The 23,332-nt window shown below is 43.7% G+C and overlaps 1 protein-coding gene across 30 annotated transcripts in view; it reads right to left on the bottom strand.

Moving 5' to 3' along the window:
• Positions 1-23,332, bottom strand: part of LOC109904047 (E3 ubiquitin-protein ligase MYCBP2) — a 340,396-nt gene that overhangs the window by 277,253 nt on the left and 39,811 nt on the right. For all 30 annotated transcript variants that reach the window (XM_031793477.1, XM_031793472.1, XM_031793485.1 and 27 more), the window contains exons 4-5: positions 13,281-13,434; positions 418-614 (exon numbers count right to left, since the gene is read on the bottom strand). In XM_031793477.1, the coding sequence (XP_031649337.1) occupies positions 418-614; positions 13,281-13,434 (351 nt within the window). The remainder of the gene's footprint in view (positions 1-417; positions 615-13,280; positions 13,435-23,332) is intronic.

Below are 23,332 nucleotides of genomic sequence, written 5' to 3' on the forward strand. Positions count from 1 at the left end.
CCAACAAATTGTCTGTTGACATTTACAGAATTGTATCGACACTTGCTGTTTTCATCACACCTGTGGTGATATATTTTTATATGGCATGACTTTATTCGCATTAGAAGGTTGGATAAACATGGTTACAGACAGACAAATGCACACACACAAACAGTATCACTCAAACAGAAAATAATGTACATACACAAACACACAAATATTCTAAAATTAATTGCCGGAAGAATGCGGGCGGGGTAACATAAGAGGGTGGAAAACAGAAGCTTGACATTTTCTCCAAAGTAATTTCTGCTCTCCTTCAGAGCTCCAGATGCTGCTACCTTGAGACAGTCTGGTGGTGTGGAGCAGGTTTAACAAGTCTAACCTGAGTGGGGAAGTGTGTTGAATCGTTTCGAGTTGTGTGACACAGCGTCGTCTCACCTGGATAGTCTGGCAGGCATGACTGCCGTTGTTGGTGAGGATGGCGGAGACGGCCTGCAGGGTTTTGCCTGTGTCTCCCCAGGACACCACCAGGCTGAAGAGGCAGGCACAGGACAGGGCGGTGAGGGCCTGCCCAGTAGGGTCATTCATCCCCGTGCTGCGCACTGTCGTCTCCAGCAGCAGTTGGAACAGAGACTCTGTAGGGAGGATATAGAGGGTTAAGAGGGGCAGTATGTCTGCAATGTGTATGTGTGTTTACCTGTGTCTGCACAAGTGCGTGCAAATCTGTGTTTGTGTGCATGCCTCTGTGTCTTGGTCTATTTGCGTTTGCATCTGAGTGTATACATGCATTGTGCGTGTCTGCCCATGCATGTATGTGCAAGTATTAGAGCTCTGTAAATATACTGTGTATACACTACCGTTCAAAAGGTTAGGGTCATTTAGTAATATCCTTTTTGAAAGAAAAGCACATTTTTTGTACAAAATATCAAATTGATCAGAAACACAGTGTAGACATTGTTAATGTTGTAAATTACTATTGTAGCTGCAAACAGCTGATTTTGAATGGAATATCAACAGAGGCTCATTATCAGCAACCATCACTCCTGTGTTCCAATGGCACGTTGTGTTAGCTAATCCAAGTTAATCATTTTAAAAGGCTAACTGATCATTAGAAAACTAATTTGCAATGATGTTAGCACAGCTGAAAACTGTTCTGGTAATTTTAAAAAAGCAATGAAACTGTCCTTCAGACTAGTTGAGTATCTGGAGCATCAGCATTTGTGGGTTCGATTAGAGGTTCAAAATGGCCAGAAACTAAGAGATTTTCTAAAACTTTGTCTATTCTTGTTCTGAAAAATGCAGGCTATTCCATGTGAGAAATTGGCCGTCTGGAGAAGGGTAATGACAATCACGAGAAAAATGTATATATTGTGTAATCGTGTCAAAGAACTTGAGAACAGAAGTAGGAGAAATACGGTGAGATTAGTTAATCTGAAAGAGATCAACATTGTGAGGCTGGTGGTGGACTAATCTTGTGTGCAGAAAATCATAGCAGAAGGATTTGATGACTGGCACGAATTCGAATTTGAACAAACCCATCGCAGTTTAAACATGCCTGACGAGAATGGTTCTCATACGACCATACGATCTACAGCCTGGGGGAAGGTACTTAAAGCAGTGAAAGGAAGGCGTTTGGTGGGAAGGCCGCCGGCTGTCTTTTTTCCCGGAACCTTTCCAAGTAACTGGCAATGAAGAGGAAGACGTTTGCAACGGCGAAGAAACACCACGAGAAGAACGCCAGGCACACGCTGGCATTCACAGCGACCCTGCTCTTTATTTGGAAGGGAAATAAAATGGTTGTCAAGGAAAATGTGGAGGCTGAGAGATTCTTGCTAGAGCAAGGTGTTTGGCCGAGATAACGACGACGAGACAAGGTAAAATACAAGTTGAATTGTATGCCGTTTACTGTACAAATTAAGGTAGGCTGTGTGGTTGCGGGACTAATTTAGCCTTTCAAGCGCCTTACGGACCATTAGGAATCTTTTAGTTGACTGCAGGTTATCTTCTGTGGCTTCAAATACAGTTCTGTGATGATTGACTCATTGCGAAGCAACGTTACGTTCCTAGTTGCTTTGTTTTATTTTGGGATTTGTTTTCTCTGTTTATTAAGGAAAGTGTATGTGACAGCTTGGAGAGACAGCTGACCGGAGGGAATAGACCCCACTGGGGCTGTCATGGGCTAGCTACCCATGTTGGCAGTCGCCGACACTGCTTCAGTATGTTGGAGACACCCGCTAAGTGCTACTGAAAGTCAACAAAGGAACATACCCCTAGAGCATGCGAGAGCTGGGGCGCAAGATGGCTCAACGACTGATCACACGGTTACGGACCCAGGAACGGAAACGACTACTAGTAGGAACACAGCACGAGACAACCATAACAGGAGCAGGACACACACTTCAGGTGTGCAGCTGTGGTTGGGAGAGAGTAACGGCAAGGGGGTTAAGGATCCATCAAGGGAGTAAAAGGTGCTTGGGAGAGCAGAGACAGGGACCTCGCATTGACCAGTACTTCTTACGAAGCAGCCAGTCAAATCAGTCGAATGAAGCACAGCGACGGGACGCAAACCAAAGTTCGCAGAGCATCAGCACCCCTGTAACGGAGGAGGATAACACAAGCACAGAAATGTCGGTGGATGAACTCACCCAACCACAGAGACCTCTAAAAAGAGGAAAAGATCAAAGGGCACAGACCAGGTGTGAAGTGGCCCAAAGCTGTTGAAAAGAGAGAGTGGGAAACAATCAACAACAACCTGACAAAAATCTTGGAACAACAGGTAGGAAGAGCAGAGAAAAAGCTTGAAAGGATGGGAGACATTATCTACCACTACGGAGAAGAGTGCTTTGGAGTAAACGAAAGGAGAAGTGGCAAGACACCACCCGCGCCAGCCAAATCTAGGAGGCAGCAAGAGATCGAGATACTTGTCAGAGAGAGAAGGCAGCTGAGAAAGCAGTGGTAGAAGGCCTCTGAGAGAAGGTCTCATGCTACTCCAAGCAGACATTAAATGTCAGCTGGCAACCTTGCGAAGAGCAGAAAACTTAAGGAAACTTCGTAGGAAGAAGGAACACTCAAGAACACGGTTCTATAAAAAAAAACTTTAAGTTTGTCAAAAACCTCTTCGCAAAGGAAAAGTGCGGAATCCTAAAAACTCCAAAGCCAGAACTGGAAGAACATTTGGAAAAGGTCCACCAGGACATGAAAAGGCATGAGCAGATAATCATCCCACATGACATCCCACCTATTCAACCACCAGAATTCAATCTGGACACTAACCCTCCAAAATGGAAGGAAGTAGAGAACGTTGTCCGAAGAGCAAGAGCGGCCTCAGGTCCTGGGCCTAATGGAGTACCATACAAGCTCTACAAGAACGCCCCGGATGTTCTACGCTTTCTTTGGAGACTCATGAGGATAGTGTGCCAAAAGGAAATAATACCAAAGGCATGGCGAAGGGCTGGTGGTGTGCTAATCCCGAAAGAGAATGATGCGACAGACAGTCAATTCCGACCAATCTCTCTTCTCAACGTCGAAGGGAAGATCTTTTTCAGTATAATAGCACAGAGGCTGTCCACTTATCTGGAAAGGAACAAGTACATTGATACATCTGTACAGAAAGCAGGCATTCCTGGTTTCTCTGGTTGCCTGGAACATACTAGTATTATTTGGCACCAGATCCAAACAGCTAAGAGGACAAGAGAGACCTCTATGTCATCTTCCTCGACCTGGCCAATGCCTTTGGCTCAGTTCCCCATGAACTCCTCTGGGAATCCTTCAACATTTTCCATGTACCAGAACCCATCACTACACTGCTAAAGGCCTATTTCTAAGACCTGCAATTGTGTTTCACAACACCTGACTTCACAACAACACGGCAGCGCTTGGAAGTAGGCATAATGGCAGGTTGTACAATTTCACTTCTGGCCTTCACTATGGCCATGGAAGTCATCATCAGGGCATCGAGATGGGTGGTCGGCGGTGAGAGAACTAAAGAAGGGCTCCGTCTCCCACCTATCCGAGCAAACATGGTTTCTCTGGTTGCCTGGATAGTCATGGATGACATGACTACACTGACCACCACTGCAGCATGCACCAGGCGGCTACTTGCAAAACTGCAGGATAACATCAAGTGGACCCGGATGAAAATCAAGCCAAGCAAATCTCGAAGCATCTCCATAGTCAAGGGGCAGCTTAAAGATGTGAGGTTCTGCATTGGAGATGCCCCGATACCAACGGTGTCTGAGCAACCCGTCAAGAGCCTGGGTAGATGGTACAACGAAATCCTCCAGGATAAAGATCAAGCGCAGCAAGTAAGGCAGGACATCGCCGACGGTCTTGAGAACATCAACAAGACCCTACTCCCTGGGAAGCTCAAGCTTTGGTGCCTACAGTTTGGACTTCTCCCCCGGGTAATGTGGCCACTCACAGTCTATGGTGAGGTCCCAATAACAACAGTGGAGAAGATGGAGCGAACCAGTACCTCATACGTGAAGAAATGGCTGGGTGTCCCACGGTGCCTAAGTAACATCGGCCTCTATGGCTGATTAATTAGGGACGATTTCAAGTTTTCATAACAATCGGAAATCTGTATTTTTTGGTGCCAATTTGCCGTTCTTTTTTAAATTTTATTTATTTTTTGAATTTATAGCTTTATTTAACTAGGCAAGTCAGTTAAGAACACATTCTTATTTTCAATGACGGCCTAGGAACGGTGGGGTTAACTGCCTTGTTCAGAGGCAGAACAGATTTTCACCTTGCAAGATTGAATCGCCCGAGCTGACAACCTTACAGTTAACTAGTCCAACGCAATAACGACCTGCCTCTCTCTCGTTGCACTCCACAAGGAGACTGCCTGTTAAGCGAATGCAGTAAGCCAAGGTAAGTTGCTAGCTAGCATTAAACTTATCTTATAAAAAACAATCAATCATAATCACGAGTTAACTACACATGGTAGATGATATTACTAGATATTATCTAGCATGTCCTGCGTTGCATATAATCTGACTGCACATACAAGCATCTGACTGAGCGGTGGTAGGCAGAAGCAGGCGCGTAAACATTCATTCAAACAGCACTTTTGTGCGTTTTGCCAGCAGCTCTTCGTTGTGCGTCAAGCATTGCGCATATGACTTCAAGCCTATCAACTCCCGAGATGATGTAACCTGGTGTAACCGAGGTGAAATGGCTAGCTAGTTAGCACGCGCTAACTAGAGGGACGGAAGCTATAATGTTTCACTGGCAATACTAAAGTGCCTATAAGAACATCCAATAGTCAAAGGTTAATGAAATACAAATGGTATAGAGAGAAATAGTCCTGTAATTCCTATAATAACTAGAACCTAAAACTTCTTACCTGGGAATATTGAAGACTCATATTAAAAGGAACAACCAGCTTTCATATGTTCTCATGTTCTGAGCAAGGAACTGAAACGTTAGCTTTCTTACATAGCACATATTGCACTTTTACTTTCTTCTCCAACACTTTGTTTTGCATTATTTAAACCAAATTGAACATGTTTCATTATTTACTTGAGACTAAATTGATTTTATTGATGTATTATATTAAGTTAAAATAAGTGTTGATTCAGTATTGTTCTAATTGTCATTATTACCCCCCCCCACATTTTTTTTATTTTTATTTTAAAAATCGTTATCGGCGTTGAAAAATCATAAATCGGTCGACCTCTAGTGTGTTTACGGACATTTTCAATCAATCCTTATCCCAGTCTGCTGTTCCCACATGCTTCAAGAGGGCCACCATTGTTCATGTTCCCAAGAAAGCTAAAGGTAACTGAGCTAAACGACTACCGCCCCCGTAGCACTCACCTCCGTCATCATGAAGTGCTTTGAGAGACAAGTCAAGGACCATATCACCTCCACCCTACCTGACACCCTAGACCCACTCCAATTTGCTTACCCCCCCAATAAGTCCACAGATGACGCAATTGCAACCACACTGCCCTAACCCATCTGGACAAGAGGAATACCTATGTGAGAATGATGTTCATTGACTACAGCTCAGCATTTAACACCATAGTACCCTCCAGACCCTGGGTCTCGACCACGCCCTGTGCAACTGGGGACTGGACTTCCTGACAGGCCACCCTGTCGCAGTCATCCCCCTCTTCAAAGGGGGAGACACCCTGGACACCCTGGACCCAAACTGTTACAGACCTATATCCATCCTGCCCTGCCTATCTAAGGTCTTCGAAAGCCAAGTCAACAAACAGGTCACTGACCATCTCGAATCCCACCGTACCTTCTCCGCTGTGCAATCTGGTTTCCGAGCCGGTCATGGGTGCACCTCAGCCACACTCAAGGTACTAAACGACATCATAACCGCCATCGATAAAAGACAGTACTGTGCAGCCGTCTTCATCGACCTTGCCAAGGCTTTCGACTCTGTCAATCACCATATTCTTATCGGCAGACTCAGTAGCCTCGGTTTTTCGGATGACTGCCTTGCCTGGTTCACCAATTACTTTGCAGACAGAGTTCAGTGTGTCAAATCGGAGGGCATGCTGTCCGGTCCTCTGGCAGTCTCTATGGGGGTGCCACAGGGTTCAATTCTCGGGCCGACTCTTTTCTCTGTGTATATCAATGATGTTGCTCTTGCTGCGGGCGATTCCCTGATCCACCTCTACGCAGACGACACCATTCTATATACTTTCGGCCCGTCTTTGGACACTGTGCTATCTAACCTCCAAACAAGCTTCAATGCCATACAACACTCCTTCCGTGGCCTCCAACTGCTCTTAAACGCTAGTAAAACCAAATGCATGCTTTTCAACCGGTCGCCGCCTGCACCTGCATGCCCGACTAGCATCACCACCCTGGATGGTTCCGACCTAGAATATGTGGACGTCTATAAGTACCTAGGTGTCTGGCTAGACTGCAAACTCTCCTTCCAGACTCATATCAAACATCTCCAATCGAAAATCAAATCAAGAGTCTGCTTTCTATTCCGCAACAAAGCCTCCTTCACTCAAGCCGCCAAGCTTACCCTAGTAAAACTGACTATCCTACCGATCCTCGACTTCGGCGATGTCATCTACAAAATGGCTTCCAACACTCTACTCAGCAAACTGGATGCAGTCTATCACAGTGCCATCCGTTTTGTCACTAAAGCACCTTATACCACCCACCACTGCGACTTGTATGCTCTAGTCGGCTGGCCCTCGCTACATATTCGTCGCCAGACCCACTGGCTCCAGGTCATCTACAAGTCTATGCTAGGTAAAGCTCCGCCTTATCTCAGCTCACTGGTCACGATGGCAACACCCATCCGTAGCACGCACTCCAGCAGGTGTATTTCACTGATCATCCCTAAAGCCAACACCTCATTTGGCCGCCTTTCGTTCCAGTACTCTGCTGCCTCTGACTGGAACGAATTGCAAAAATCGCTGAAGTTGGAGACTTATCTCCCTCACCAACTTCAAACATCAGCTATCTGAGCAGCTAACCGATCGCTGCAGCTGTACATAGTCTATTGGTAAATAGCCCACCCTTTTCACCTACCTCATCCCCATACTGTTTTTATTTATTTACTTTTCTGCTCTTCTGCACACCAATATCTCTACCTGTACATGACCATCTGATCTTTTATCACTCCAGTGTTAATCTGCAAAATTGTAATTATTTGCCTACCTCCTCATGCCTTTTGCACACATTGTATATAGACCCCCCCTTTGTTTTCCACTGTGTTATTGACTTGTTAATTGTTTACTCCATGTGTAACTCTTTGTTGTATGCTCACACTGCTATGCTTTATCTTGGCCAGGTCGCAGTTGCAAATGAGAACTTGTTCTCAACTAGCCTACCTGGTTAAATAAAGGTGAAATTAAAAAAATAAAAAAAATAAAAAATAAAAAGGTGGTGAGGGTAGGTAACGATATCAACACTGGAGCCCCACAAGGGTACGTTCTGAGCCCTCTCCTGTACTCCCTGTTCACCCACGACCGGTTGGCCATGCACGCCTCCAACTCAATCATCAAGTTTGCAGACGACACTACAGTGGTAGGCTTGATTATCAACAACGAGACGGCCTACAGGGAGGAGGTGAAGGCCCTCGGAGTGTGGTGTCAGGAAAATAACCACACACTCAACAAAACAAAGGAGATGATCGTGGACTTCAGGAAACAGCAGAAGGAGCACCCCCCTATCCACATCGACGGGACAGTTGTGGAGAGGGTAGTCATTTTTAAGTTCCTCGGCGTACACATCACGGACAAACTGAATTGGTCCACCCATACAGACAGCGTGGTGAAGAAGGCGCAGCAGCGCCTCTTCAACCTCAGGAGGTTGAAGAAATTGAGCTTGTCCCCAAAAGCACTCTCAAACCATTACAGATGCACAATCGAGAGCATCCAGTCGGGCTGTATCACCGCCTGGTACGGCAACTGCTCCGCCAACAACCGTAAGGCTCTCCAGAGGGTACTGAGGTCTGCATAACGCATCACCAGGGGCAAACTACCTACCCTCCAGGACACCTACACCACACGATGTCACAGGAAGGCCATAAAGATCATCAAGGACAACAACCTCCTGAGTCACTGCCTGTTCACCCCGCTACCATCCAGAAGGCGAGGTCAGTACAGGTTCATTAAAGCTGGGACCGAGAGACTGAAAAACAGCTTCTATCTCAAGGCCATCAGACTGTTAAACAGCCGCCACTAACATTGAGTGGATGCTGCCAACATACTGACACAACTCCCGCCACTTTAATATTGGAAAAATGGATGTTAAAAAAATGTATCACAAGCCACTTTAAACAATGCCACTTAATATAATGTTTACATACCCTACATTACTCATCTCATATGTATCTACTGTACTCTATACCATCTACTGCATCTTGCCATCTTTATGTAATACATGTATCATTAGCCACTTTAACATGTAGTGACACCCCATCCCGTGAACGGGACCGTTGTCATCTGACACTAATTAGCATAACGCAACAGACATAAATCTTCCTAGAAAATCTTCCTATTCATGAAAATCACAAGTGAAATATATTGGAACACAGCTTAGCCTTTTGTTAATCACCCTGTCATCTCAGATTTTCAAAATATGCTTTACAGCCAACGCTAGACAAGCATTTGTGTAAGTTTATCATAGCGTAGCATAGCATTATGCCTTGCTAGCAGCAGGCAAATTGTCACGGAAATCAGAAAAGCAATCAAATTAAATTGTTTACCTTTGATGAACTTCGGATGTTTTCTCTCACGAGACTCCCAGGTAGACAGCCAAAGTTCATTTTTTCCTAAAATATCATTTGTAGGCGAAACAAGCTCCGTTTGTTCTTCGCGTTTGGCTGAGAAATCGCCCAAAATTGAGGTCACCACAACTCCGAAAAATATTCCAAATTAGCTCCATAATATCGACAGAAACATGGCAAACTTTGTTTAGAATCCATCCTCAAGGTGTTTTTCTAATATCTATTCGATAATATATCCGTTGGGACAATTCGTTTTTCACTAGGACCGATTGGAATAATGGCTACCTCTGTATTTTACGCGAGAATCTCTCTCGGAGCCACCATGTGACCGCCTATAGCTATTCTTCAACAGAAATGCGTAAAACTAAGTCACAATTCTGTAGACACCTTGGGGAATACGTAGAAAGCGTAAGCTCGTTGATGGTACATTCACAGTGGAATAGGGAGTCATTGGAACGCAGCACTTTCAAAACCTGGGGCACTTCCGGATTGGATTTTTCTCAGGCATTCGCCTGCAACATCAGTTCTGTTATACTCACAGACAATATCTTTACAGTTTTGGAAACGTTAGAGTGTTTTCTATCCAAAGCTGTCAATTATATGCATATTCAAGCATCTTTTCCTGACAAAATATCCCGTTTAAAACGGGAAAGTTTTTTTCCCAAAAATGAAAATACTGCCCCCTAACACCAAAAGGTTTTAAACAATGCCACTTTTATATGTTTACATACCCTACATTACTCATCTCATATGTATATACTGTACTCGATACCATCTACTGCATCTTGCCTATGCCGTTCTGTACCATCACTCATTCATATACCTTTATGTACATATTCTTCATCCTTTTACACTTGTGTGTACAAGGTAGTTGTTGTGAAATTGTTAGGTTAGATTACTCGTTGGTTATTACTGCATTGTCAGAACTAGAAGCACAAGCATTTCGCAACACTCGCATTATCATCTCCTAACCATGTGTATGTGACAAATAAAATTTGATTTGGATTTGATTTGACCTCAACCCAAATTGAGATGGTTTGGGATGAGTTGGACCGCAGAGTGAAGGAGACTGTTGGACATTCTTCATGATACACATATTTAGCAGATGTTATTGCAGGTGTAGCGAAACGGGTGTAGCGAAATGTTTACTTATTTGCCTGCAGGAATAAGAAATGTTAACTCTAGATTAACTGTTATGGGCAGGGGAGTAAAATTAGTATCATTTAACCTAGGGGTGCACATATCGGATGTCTAGTTTAACGCCGATGTGCATACATATATAACGTAGAAACATGACGTCGTTGCGCAATACTTGCAACACAGCATTCCTAATATTGATCCACACAGCAGACATTGTGGGCTAACAGTCAACAAGTCGAGCAGTCATTTGAAAGAGTAAGAACATTTCAGCAAGACAACTTAAAGGTGAAATCCATTAACGCCAAGATAATGGAATTCATTGCCCTTGACAATCAACCGTTCTGTCGTGGGTGATGTTGGCTTTCGCCGACAGGTCGAGCACCGGTACACACCAAGTGCTCTATTTTTCAGATGTTGCCCTACCGGAGTTTAACAGTAATAGCGCCACTGCTATTTGCTTCACGACATGCATACTATGGAACGTCGTTTGGGTCTTTGCGTGTCAAAAAATATACAGTAGCACTGTCAAAGCTGTACAAAAAAGTCTGCAAACAAGAAAACACAGGTCACGAATGATGTGTTTACAATACCGCTTGGTAATAAAGCATAATTTGTTTGACTGCAACTTCTGGAGTAACTAGCTTTAGCTTGGTACCTAGCTAGCACCAATACCACCAGACTGAAAACAATGACCAGTGGAAACTGCCGTCATTTTCATTATTCTTAGCAATGATTTAGGAATCCTTGTGAGTAAGTATTAGCTAGGTTGCCACTTGTTGTTCATCTATTGAAATTGAACTTCAGTTCATGAAAATAAATAGCTTGCCAGCTACTTAACCCTGTTGCCCAAAGCTAACGTTATAAGCGGCCAGCTAGCTTCAATTCAATTCAAGGGGCTTTATTGGCATGGGAAACATATGTTAACATTAGTGCCAGCTAGTGTGTAGCTCATTCCTGCCTCGGTATCACTAACGTTAGCATAAATCACTAATGATAAACAAGACAGAAAACGTTTGTAAAATACCCTGAAGTAATATGAACAACTTTGGCTTGAAACCCAGTCCACAGCCACAACTATTTAACCAAATCCGACTGGATCTCTATGCGAAAAATAAAAGCATTAAAAAAAAAATTGAACTACCTGACACAGTGTGACTATAGCTACACAGCATAGTCACACTATGTCAGGTAGTTCAATTTTTTTGGTATGCTTTTATTTTAATGTAAACTTAGCTATCTGGCTAAAGAGCGCAGCCAACATTAGCCATGTTCCAACGTTACCTCATTAGTCCTTGTCAAGTCACCCATCTTGCCAGTCGATCATATCGGAGTCATTTCATTATATCGCCATGTTCTAACAGTTCACTATCCACTGTATCCAAGTTTGAAATTCAGTTCCTCACGATGTCGTCGGAGTGAACAAGTCAGGGAGTTTCTTTCTCATGAATGCTTCAGACATCTTCACAGAATCAAAGTGTGCTCACCATTCTTGGATTCGATCCACAAAGTCGCCGGGTAGCGCAGGTCATATGCCAAGCCAGACTGCCACAGAAGCCTCGAATGGGGAGAAAGCCGTCCTCCTCATGTTGTATGGGAGAAAGAGCAGGAAAAATTCTCGCATCTCCATACTTCAGCTCTCCCTTTGCTCGGGCAGCAGCGAGGATGCGGACAGTGTCTCGGTACCGTAGCGATTTAATAACAAACGCCCTGGGTGCATTTCTCCGTAGTGTACGATGGGCTCTCTCGCAAAAGGGAGAAGATCCAGGATTCTGGGATTCCACTCCTGAAGAAAGGCAATGGCATCTCTTCCCTCCATTGCCTTCAGGAAATTCGAGCGCTTTGAACATTCTTGTAAGGTACAAATGTATCCTCTGTGTCAAAACGGAGTCCTCCAACTTCTTGTGCTTTTGATACACGTCCTTGTGGACTTCCAGGATAGCAGCCTGGTGGTCAGCATGGTCTTCTGACTTTGTCACTCGTCCCTTTGTGACTTTCTGGTCTTTGTGGAGTTTATCAACCAGCACATCAATTTTGATGAGGCGTCCAGAAATTGTCTCTTGAATTTTTGTAATACTTTTGGCCATACCCATTCTGAACCATGCTGGTGCTTCTTTGAGCTAGCATCTGCTGAGACCGACAGGTTGTGAGAGGGAGTCACTTTTCCATGCCTCGTCTGAGGCATTGCATGATTGGGCATCTTTTGTTTTGACGATAAAAAAGACATTAACTTGTAACTCACTTTTAGCAAACAGGTTTTTAAGTGTTAATGGATTATTATATTTTATCAATTTATTATAATTTGTTATTTGTATAATTGTTTTGATAACTTGTTGATAGATTAACTGAACTATCTGGTGGTGAGACAGAATTGCAGGACTGATTATGGCAAGTCAGTTTATATTTGACTTGGCTAGCTAACTAATATGATTTGAATGAATCAGCAACACCATCAGCATCAGCTTTTTAGCTCCCTGACCCAGTTCCTAGAGAGAAGTGGACTGCGGTGTGCTGAGATGAAGAGTCTCACTTCATTTGGGGCTTTTTTGGACCACTGCTGAGGTGTGGTGATCTTACTGGCGCTTTTACAGTCATTGAAGCATCACCCATGTGGGTGCTACATTTCAGTAGTGGAAGATCCAGCCTGCCTACCTACGGTGAAGTTGTGATTATCAAAAGATGACAAGTTGCACATTGAGGAGCTCTGTGGCCTGTCTGCCAGAAGTCTCTACTTCCCTGCCTGGCTTTACCATCTATGCTCCCTCTCAAGGTAATACCTTTCGGAACATCTGAAGACGTAGAAGACCATCGCCCAAATACCTATATTTGTTTTGTTAATTTGTTTTTGGCTTATTTTGTTTTTAAAGTGACAGATTATACTAGTAATGAAAGCTCTATATAAAATAAATATATTAGCAGTAGTAGCAGTAATAGTATTATTAGTACTCACCCAGTACATCAGGAGGTTCCGTCTGGAAGCCCTCTGGTTGTTGTCCCTGCAGCATATGCAGCAGGGCCTGAAGGCTGCGCAGACACAGGGAAGGGTGGGAGAACCGCGTCTCCTTGATCAGCTCAAACACCCCACACAGACCGATGCCAATGATCTTGAAAGAGAAACACACAATACAGTTATCAGATAGCTATAAACTACAACAGACAGAACTCAAAATATCACACACCAAAGAGGCTTAAAGACTCAACATAGCCCAGTGCAAACGATCTAGAGAGAAAGGAAGTCACTGGTACCACCTCAGCTAAAAACCCAGAGGTTAAGCCTAACTAACACTCAACCCACAAAACTAGGCTAGATTTTTTTTTCAAAACACACACATTCACATTTATTGGGTTCTATACAGGCATCTTTGAGTTTTATTAATCGGAGGATTACACAAAGGTTCAAATGGACTTCTGCCCTCTCCTATTATCCCCGTCCCCTTCCAAACATCCAACAACCCACGTCTTCTTTATTAGGCCCTAACGGACGAAAATGTATTGTGACAGGGAGGACCATCTACCTGACATAAAAATGTTTACTTCCGTTGCAAAACATTTTGTTGCAGTTTTACTCTAATGAACTTGACCCCAGAGAACATTCGGTTCCCTCTACTAGGCTCCGAGCCTGAACAGTCTGTACAGTGTGGGCATTACAGCCAAGTTTAACATCCATTCTGATCAGCCTATAACGATAGCTTCTCTCTGAGAGGGTAAGTTAAAGGTAACGATTTGGCCTAGAAAGGCCTGCCTCTCAGGGTTGCCTGTTAGAACAGAATTAAGGCAGTCCCAAATAGCATCCTATTCCCTAAATTGTGCACTACGTTTGACCAGAGCCCGATTGGAATCCTTATGGGCCCTGCTCAAAAGTAGTGCACATCATATGGAATTGGGTAACATTTGGTACCCTAAGTAAAGAAAATGTTACTGTGTCCTCATCAGCGTGAGGAGCTTGTTTTTGTTCGTCCTTATTGGTTCATTAATTGGCCCGTTACGCTACAGAATGAGGTAGGAGAGTATTATAATATATTTTATTGGATAAATGGAGGGAATATTTTAGTGTGTCCAAGGTTAAAACCTGTTATGGCAAGTAGTTCCCCTCAGGGAACTCCCCCCCCATTCAGCTGAAAAGGTGGCGCAGGGAATTCAAAAATATTCTTGATTGAGGTAGAAAATAAGTCGCATTTAAAGCAAGGAACTTACATGCGCAGCAGTCATAACAAAAGTTAATCTATATAGAACCGTGGTATTACCATGCAGATCACTATAATGTTGATCTCATGGATTGTCAGTCCTTCAGAGTGGTTACTTTTCTACGGCCCCATCCCTCAGCTTTATAGTATACCAGGCTACAGTTTGTTGTAGGCTAACATAGGCTAACTTTCTATTGAACATCTGATCATATTTCAGTTGTATCAAATAGAGAGTAGCCTATTATGCAATCAATATAATTAACCTGTGTCAGTTTGTCAAATTTCTGCCCTGCTAGAGCTGCCCCTGTCAACTGTAAGTGCTGCTATTGTGAAATGGAAACGTCTATGAGCAACAACGACTCAGTCGCAAAGTTGTAGCGGTATTTATTAGAGAGGGGTAAATAAATATTTTGTTCGGGCGCCAGGCAGGTATTAACCATGCCGAAAGGAAAAGAGTAGAATAGAGAGAGTACCACTACCAGACCCACACACATCAGCAGAAGAGACTGCCTAGAGTGTAGCCTGTTTACCAGATAGCCAGTGGAGAATACACACCAATATAAAACCCACATCAGGGCACAGGGGTAACCCCAACAAGAATACCTCATACAATAATACTAATAATGGCAGAGCAATTCAACAGCAACTTCATACAAGAACGAACCCAGTCATCAACAGAGGATTTGCAATAATCTGTATTATTTTCTAGTGGATGAGTGCAGAGGGTATGAATGTGGTGGGTGTTCATCGACACAACAAAGGCCTTAAAAATGTCCAGTCTTCTCGGCCACATGTCATTAGTACACCTCACCTCAATACAGTTCACAGAACAATACACAACTTGCAAGCAACCTCCCTTTTAACTAAAATGTCCATCCAAATACTTCTGGCATGGCAATAATAGTCCAGCTCTAATGAACTTCAATGGGAAGTGCATTTGAAAAATAGAGAGTCTGTTGCAGGGTAAAGCACTGGAACGAGAGGGAAGAGAAAGAGAGAGAGAAAAAGCGAAATCTTAGCTGTGGTCTTCAGGCCTGCCGGTGTACTGTCTGACGGGTTGTTGGTTTGTATGTTAAAGCTTCGCAACAATATTGCTACTAATCCATGCGATCCATAATGGGCACGGTCCCAAACAAAAACAACCGCGATCTAAAGTGATCACACCGATGATTGAGTTAAATACTTTATAAACTACAAACACTGAAAACAAAACTTCTGCAGCACAGCACACACAATCAAACTGTCACGCCACCCAAGAGCCCCTCCCCAAAGAGCTGAACGAGCTCTCTTTATTTCCTCCTTCCTTACTGCTCATGCGCTCTTAAAGTGACAGCGCACGGTGAAGGCTCCGAGCAGATTTCACCACAAAGTGGTAGGCCACACAAGCTCACAGAATGGGAACTCCAAAAGCTAAAGCATGTAAAAATCATCTGTCCTAGGTCGCAACACTCACTACTGAGTTCCAAATTGCCTCTGGAAGCAACGTCAGCACAAGGATTATCATGAAATGAGTTTCCATTGCCAAGCAGCAGCACAAAAGCCTAAGATCACAATGCCAAGCATCAGATGGAGTGGTGTAAAGCTCACCTCCATTGGACTCTGGAGCAGTGGAAACGAGTTCTCTGGAGTAATGAATCACGATTTCACATCTGGCAGTCTGACGGATGTATCTGGGATTGGCGAATGCCAGGAGAACGCTACCTGCCCATGCATAGTGCCAACTGTAAAGTTTGTTGGAGGAGGTATAAATGGTCTGGGGCTTTATTTCATGGTTCAGTATAGGCCCCTTAGTTCCAGTGAAGGGAAATCTTAATGGTACAACATACAATGACATTCTAGACGATTCTGTGCTTTGGGGCAAGAGTTTGGACAAGGACCTTTCCTGTTTCAGCGTGACAATGCCCAAGTGCACAACGCAAGATCAGTGTGGAAGAACATGACTGGCCTGAACAAAGCCCTGACCTCAACCCCATCGTACACCTTTGGGATGAATTGGAATGCCGACTGCGAGCCAGGCCTAATCAGCCAACATCAGTGCCCAACCTCACTAATGCTCGTGGCTGAATGGAAGCAAGTCCCCGCAGCAATGTTCCAACATCTAGTGGAAAGCCTTCCCAGAAGACTGGAGGCTGATATAGGAGCAAATGGTGGACCAACTCCATATCAATGCCCATGACTTTGGTATGATGTTCATGATACTTTTGGTCATGAAGGATGGTTTATTCTACATGGAGTGGTAAAAGAAGAGTTCCATCCTCCTGCATCTCACATCTACCTGTAATTATTGAGCTCTGCCTGCTGGACTCGTGAGGCTAACTCCAGGATGAAGTGTCATGCACTCCACCCCTCCTGCCAACTGACTGCACTTGTCAATTACCTGTAATAGATCACATAAATGAAAGGGACTTCCTCACCCACTGGAGACTTGAAGACAGAACCTCATCCAGAGAGCTGTGGATGTCAGTGTGTTAGACAGCCAAATGCTTAGATTTGGGCAAATAGACCATATAAATAAATGCAATTGCAGTTAGGTGTGCATGAAAAGCAATGCACAACTTTGGATGGCTTACATCCTCATTATTATTTCACATATTCCACTCACTCTAGCTCTTTAACGACTGAAGCTATTAACACAAAACCCAACTTCCAAATGTGCAGACTGCCCAAACTTTTTTGTACTAAAACACTATTTTAACGAGTTCCCAATGCATTTCAATGGCAATAAAAGTGCCGTAGACTTACATTGGAAGAATATGGAAATGTGGGCATGTAACTCCACCACCACCACTTAACGTCTGTACCATCACTCATTCATATATCCTTATGTACATATTCTTTATCCCCTTACACTGTGTATAAGACAGTAGTTTTTTTTGGAATTGTTAGTTAGATTACTTGTTCGTTATTACTGCATTGTCGGAACTAGAAGCACAAGCATTTCGCTACACTCGCATTAACATCTGCTAACCATGTGTATGTGACAAATAAATTTGATTTGATTTGAAGTTATCAACGCCAAACTAACATTGAGATGTACAGACTGACCCAACTTAGATTGCTTGCATTCAGAATTTTTAACTCAACTTCCGCATGTTCACGCTATCCTAACTTCAAATTCTTAAACACTTATCAACTATAACTACATAAATGTGGATAAATTCACATAGCATTATTTTATTTCCCCTCGCTCTAGCGCTTAAACGACTGAAGCTATTAACACAACTTCCAAATGTGCAGATTGACTTAACCTAGACTGCTTGAGAATATACACTGAGTGTACAAAACACTTGGAACACCTGCTCTTTCCATGATACACTGACCACGTGAATCCAGTTGAAAGCTGTGATCCCTTATTGATGTCTCCTGTTAAATCCACTTCAAATCAGTGTAGATGAAGGGGAGGAGACAGGTTAAAGAAATATTTTTAAGCCTCAAAACAATTGAGACATGGATTGTGTATGTGTGCCATTCAGAGCACAAATGGGCAAGACAAAACATTTAAAGTGCCTTTGAACAGGGTATGGTAGTAGGTGCCAGCCAGGCACACCAGTTTTAGTGTGTCAAGAACTGCAACACTACTAGGTTTTTCATGCTTAACAGTTTACGGTATGTATCAAGAATGGTCAACCACCCAAAGGTCATCCAGCCAACAACAGGCCTGTGGTCGAAAACAGGTAATTGATGAAAGAGGGAAAAAGGTGGCTGACAAATTGTGCAGGGGCAACCAGAAGGGCTACAGTTAGTCAACTGACGGTCCAGTATAACATTGGAGCCAAAAGACCCATAAAATAATTCCCAATTCGTCGTACCTTGACACAAATGGGGTATGGCACCCGGCGACCTTACAGAGTTCCACTTCTTTCAGCAAGGCCCGTCGAATTCCAATCACATGAGTAAGAAATATTTTTACAGGGCATGCTACCCAGACAGTCTAGTCTTTTTTGAAAATAATTTACAATGCTTGTCAAACTACTACTATGCTTGATCTGTCTTCAGAAATCATGTTCTGGTGCAGGGCCGCTGAGCCATTTCATTGTCATCCTAGCCTTTACATTTAACTACATTACATTTAACTAGGTTATAAGAATAATAGTAAGCACATACGCATCATATACTGTTAAAAGGCATGCTGTCATTTAAGCAATTCGTTTGAATGCTCCACATGATTTATTTTCTGGTGTTTTTGCTATAGGCCTCTGTGGGAGGCAGATCATTTGAAATACCGGTATGTCAGTTTTGCCGTCGTGCATAACTACAGCGAGCATGTACTGGGACATTAGCTGTGTTTCGGTGTTTCTGTCAAGAGATTGCTCTATATATGTATGTTTTATAATATATGCTATTGCCTATTATTTGCAGATAAAATAGGGTGCATTTTGACCGCTTTGTGCTTTCCGTGGGGCTGTTCTACTTATTCAGGTTCATTTCTGACCATCGTCCATGGTGCTGAATATATTGGCTATAATGCAGCTTCTCGTAACAGCTTCAAATGTGCCCTTAGATTAGGATCTGCTCTGCTGTTACAATGCTTTGTACTTTTAACACAGCCGTACGAACAAAATGTGTTTAATTTTAAGAGAAATACAGGTGGTGATAGGAGCCCGCAATTTTTTGGGGGCACCTGGGCATGTCATCCTTAAGCTACGCGACTGAGTACATGCATCCATCATTCGTGTCTCAAGACTGGAGGTGGTGAGGGGTGTGTTTTCATGGCACACATGATAAAACTCGAGCAACATTTGGCAATGATGTTCAGATATCCTGTGGTATTCAATCAGTTCAATCCCTTTATGGCAGTAGTGTCCAACTGCAAATTAATTATTCCAGCAGGATAATGCCCCATGCCATCTCCTTAGCTAAGGGCAACCATGTCATCCATGACACAGAGGGTGAAGCCAACATCCATGTATACGGGTAAGAGAGTCTAGCTAACTACATTTTCAGATATTACAAGTTTCTAATTTGGTTAGAAAGTAGTTTCATTTCAAGTTAAAGTGTACTGTTAGACCACTGTCACTCGCTGTGCTAGCTGTGCCACAGGAGATCCTGGTTCAAGTCCAGGCTCTGTCACTGCCGGCCGCGACCGAAAGACCCATGGGGCGGCGCACAACCACCAAGTGCTAACTGTCAGTATCTGGAGAATATGTATAAAATGCTTAATAACGTTTGTGATATCAACAGAGGTATATTTTCTGAGTGATATAAATATTTGGCTCTCATCAAGCTGCCCACTCATACCCCAAAAGAGGTCTCTTCACAATCCCCAAGTCCAGAACAGTGTCATGACGTGGCCCTTTCAAATCAAATCCAATTTTAATGGTCACATACACAAGAATAGCAGATGTTAATGCAAGTGTAGCGAAATGCTTGTGCTTCTAATTCCGACCATGGAGTAATATCTAGTAATCTAACCTAACAATTTCACAACAACTACCTTATAAACACACAAGTGTAAAGGAATGAATAAGAATATGTACATGTAAATATATGGATGAGCGATGGCCGAACAGCATAGGCAAGATGCAGTAGATGGTATAGGGTACAGTATATATATATATATATACACACACACACACTGCTCAAAAAATTAAAGGGAACACTAAAATAACACATCCTAGATCTGAATGAATGAAATATTCTTATTAAATACTTTTTTCTTTACATAGTTGAATGTGCTGACAACAAAATCACACAAAAATTATCAATGGAAATCAAATGTATCAAATCAAATTTTATTTGTCACATTGTGACAGCCCTGAATTTTTTCTGAACCGTCTCAGTGCAGCTCCTTCCAATAGGGCGCTTTCCCTTTAATTCCCAATTAAATAGCCAGCATCAGCTGCGCAAAAAAGGGGGTTGTGATGGAGACGTGAATGAGGATGTGTTCAACCCTCAGTTCCGAAGCTTCTCTATTCCGTTTGTTTTGTTGCCGTTAAACGTGTGTTTTGTAGCCTAATAGAGTTTACCCAGGATCGGATCCACTCTTTGCGTCCGTGGACTACACCTCTCCGTTCTTCGTGGCCTTTCTCCGCTGGAGATCTATTGGCGGATTGGATTGTCTGACTGACCGACTGACTGACTACAACCTTTTTGTATACGGTATTTCATTTGTTTTGATGTGAGGTATACTGTGATGATTTATGTAGTTAGTTGTAGTTGAGGACTTAGTAAGAGTTGATACGCTTTAAAGTTCTGCGGTAAAATAATTGTTATATTGATGGTATGTTTAAATACTGGGTTTACGCTACACTGAATGAACGGACAAACATTGCGTGAGAAAAGTCACTTGAGTTCACTGAACTCCTTTACCGGGCTGGACTCTTTTTAGGCCCGAGGTACAGGACATTTCTGGAGGAACCAGAACTCATTGTGTTATATTATTATATGTGTGTAATCATTGATGTTGTTAATACAACCCACGCAAAAGAATATAGTTGTTTTTGAAGTTCTTTCCAATGTTTTAAGGGTTTATGAAAAGTTTATTTCCATCCTGACTTTTACATAAGTCCTTTGTATTGGTGTAGACTTGACGGACCAGATGGGACTCATTCCCACCCAAACTAAAAGGAGAAACCAATGTTTTCTCTGGTAGGCACAACCTACCTGGCACCCCTATAAATAATAACCTCAAGTCAAAACCGTTACAACATACACATGGTTAGCAGATGTTAGCGCGAGTGTAGCGAAATGCTTGTGCTTCTAGTTCCAACAATGCAGTAATAACCAACAAGTAATCTAGCTAACAATTCCAAAACTACTACCTTATAACACAAGTGTAAGGGGATAAAGAATATGTACATAAAGATATATGAATGAGTGATGGTACAGAGCGGCATAGGCAAGATACAGTAGATGGTATTGAGTGCAGTATATACATATGAGATGAGTATGTAAACAAAGTGGCATAGTTAAAGTGGCTAGTGATACATGTATTACATAAGGATGCAGTAGATATAGAGTACAGTATATACGTATACATATGAGATGAATAATGTAGGGTATGTAAACATTATATTAGGTAGCATTGTTTAAAGTGGCTAGTGATATATTTTACATCATTTCCCATCAATTCCCATTATTAAAGTGGCTGGAGTTGAGTCAGTGTGTTGGCAGCAGCCACTCAATGTTAGTGGTGGCTGTTTAACAGTCTGATGGCCTTGAGATAGAAGCTGTTTTTCAGTCTCTCGGTCCCAGCTTTGATGCACCTGTACTGACCTAGCCTTCTAGATGATAGCGGGGTGAACAGGCAGTGGCTCGGGTGGTTGTTGTCCTTGATGATCTTTATGGCCTTCCTGTGACATCGGGTGGTGTAGGTGTCCTGGAGGGCAGGTAGTTTGCCCCCGGTGATGCGTTGTGCAGACCTCACTACCCTCTGGAGAGCCTTACGGTTGTGGGCGGAGCAGTTGCCGTACCAGGTTGGTGATACAGCCCGACAGGATGCTCTCGATTGTGCATCTGTAGAAGTTTGTGAGTGCTTTTGGTGACAAGCCGAATTTCTTCAGCCTCCTGAGGTTGAAGAGGCGCTGCTGCGCCTTCTTCACGATGCGGTCTGTGTGGGTGGACGAATTCAGTTTGTCTGTGATGTGTATGCCGAGGAACTTAAAACTGGCTACCCTCTCCACTACCGTTCCATCGATGTGGATAGGGGGGTGTTCCCTGTGCTGTTTCCTGAAGTCCACAATCATCTCCTTAGTTTTGTTGACGTTGAGTGTGAGGTTATTTTCCTGACACCACACTCCGAGGGCCCTCACCTCCTCCCTGTAGGCCGTCTCGTGGTTGTTGGTAATCAAGCCTACCACTGTTGTCGTCCGCAAACTTGATGATTGAGTTGGAGGCGTGCGTGGCCACGCAGTCGTGAGTGAACAGGGAGTACAGGAGAGGGCTCAGAACGCACCCTTGTGGGGCCCCAGTGTTGAGGATCAGCGGGGTGGAGATGTTGTTGCCTACCCTCACCACCTGGGGGCAGGCCGTCAGCAAGTCCAGTACCCAGTTGCACAGGGCGGGGTCGAGACCCAGGGTCTCGAGCTTGGAGGGCACTATGGTGTTAAATGCCGAGCTGTAGTCGATGAACAGCATTCTCACATAGGTATTCCTCTTGTCCAGATGGGTTAGGGCAGTGTGCAGTGTGGTTGAGATTGCATCGTCTGTGGACCTATTTGGGCGGTAAGCAAATTGGAGTGGGTCTAGGGTGTCAGGTAGGGTGGAGGTGATATGGTCCTTGACTAGTCTCTCAAAGCACTTCATGATGACGGAAGTGAGTGCTATGGGGCGGAAGTCGTTTAGCTCAGTTACCTTAGCTTTCTTGGGAACAGGAACAATGGTGGCCCTCTAGAAGCATGTGGGAACAACAGACTGGGATAGGGATTGAATGAATATGTCCGTAAACACACCAGCCAAATGGTCTGCGCATGCTCTGAGGGCGTGGCTGGGGATGCCGTCTGGGCCTGCAGCCTTGCGAGGGTTGAGCACATCTGGGACATCATGTCTCGCTCCATCCACCAACAGATCATTGCACCACAGACTGTCCAGGAGTTGGCGGATGCTTTAGTCCAGGTCTGGGAGGAGATCCCTCTGGAGACCATCCGCCACCTCATCAGGAGCATGCCCAGGCGTTGTAGGTCTGGATTTGGAGTCACACTCAAAATTAAAGTGGAAAACCACACTACAGGTTGATCCAACTTTGATGTAATGTCCTGAAAACAAGTCAAAATGAGGCTCAGTAGCCTGTGTGGCCTCCACGTGACTGTATGACCTCCCTACAACGCCTGGGCATGCTCCTGATGAGGTGGCGGATGGTCTCCTGAGGGATCTCCTCCCA

Source organism: Oncorhynchus kisutch, linkage group LG2 (genome assembly GCF_002021735.2).
Source record: "Oncorhynchus kisutch isolate 150728-3 linkage group LG2, Okis_V2, whole genome shotgun sequence".
NCBI classification, from domain to species: domain Eukaryota; kingdom Metazoa; phylum Chordata; class Actinopteri; order Salmoniformes; family Salmonidae; genus Oncorhynchus; species Oncorhynchus kisutch.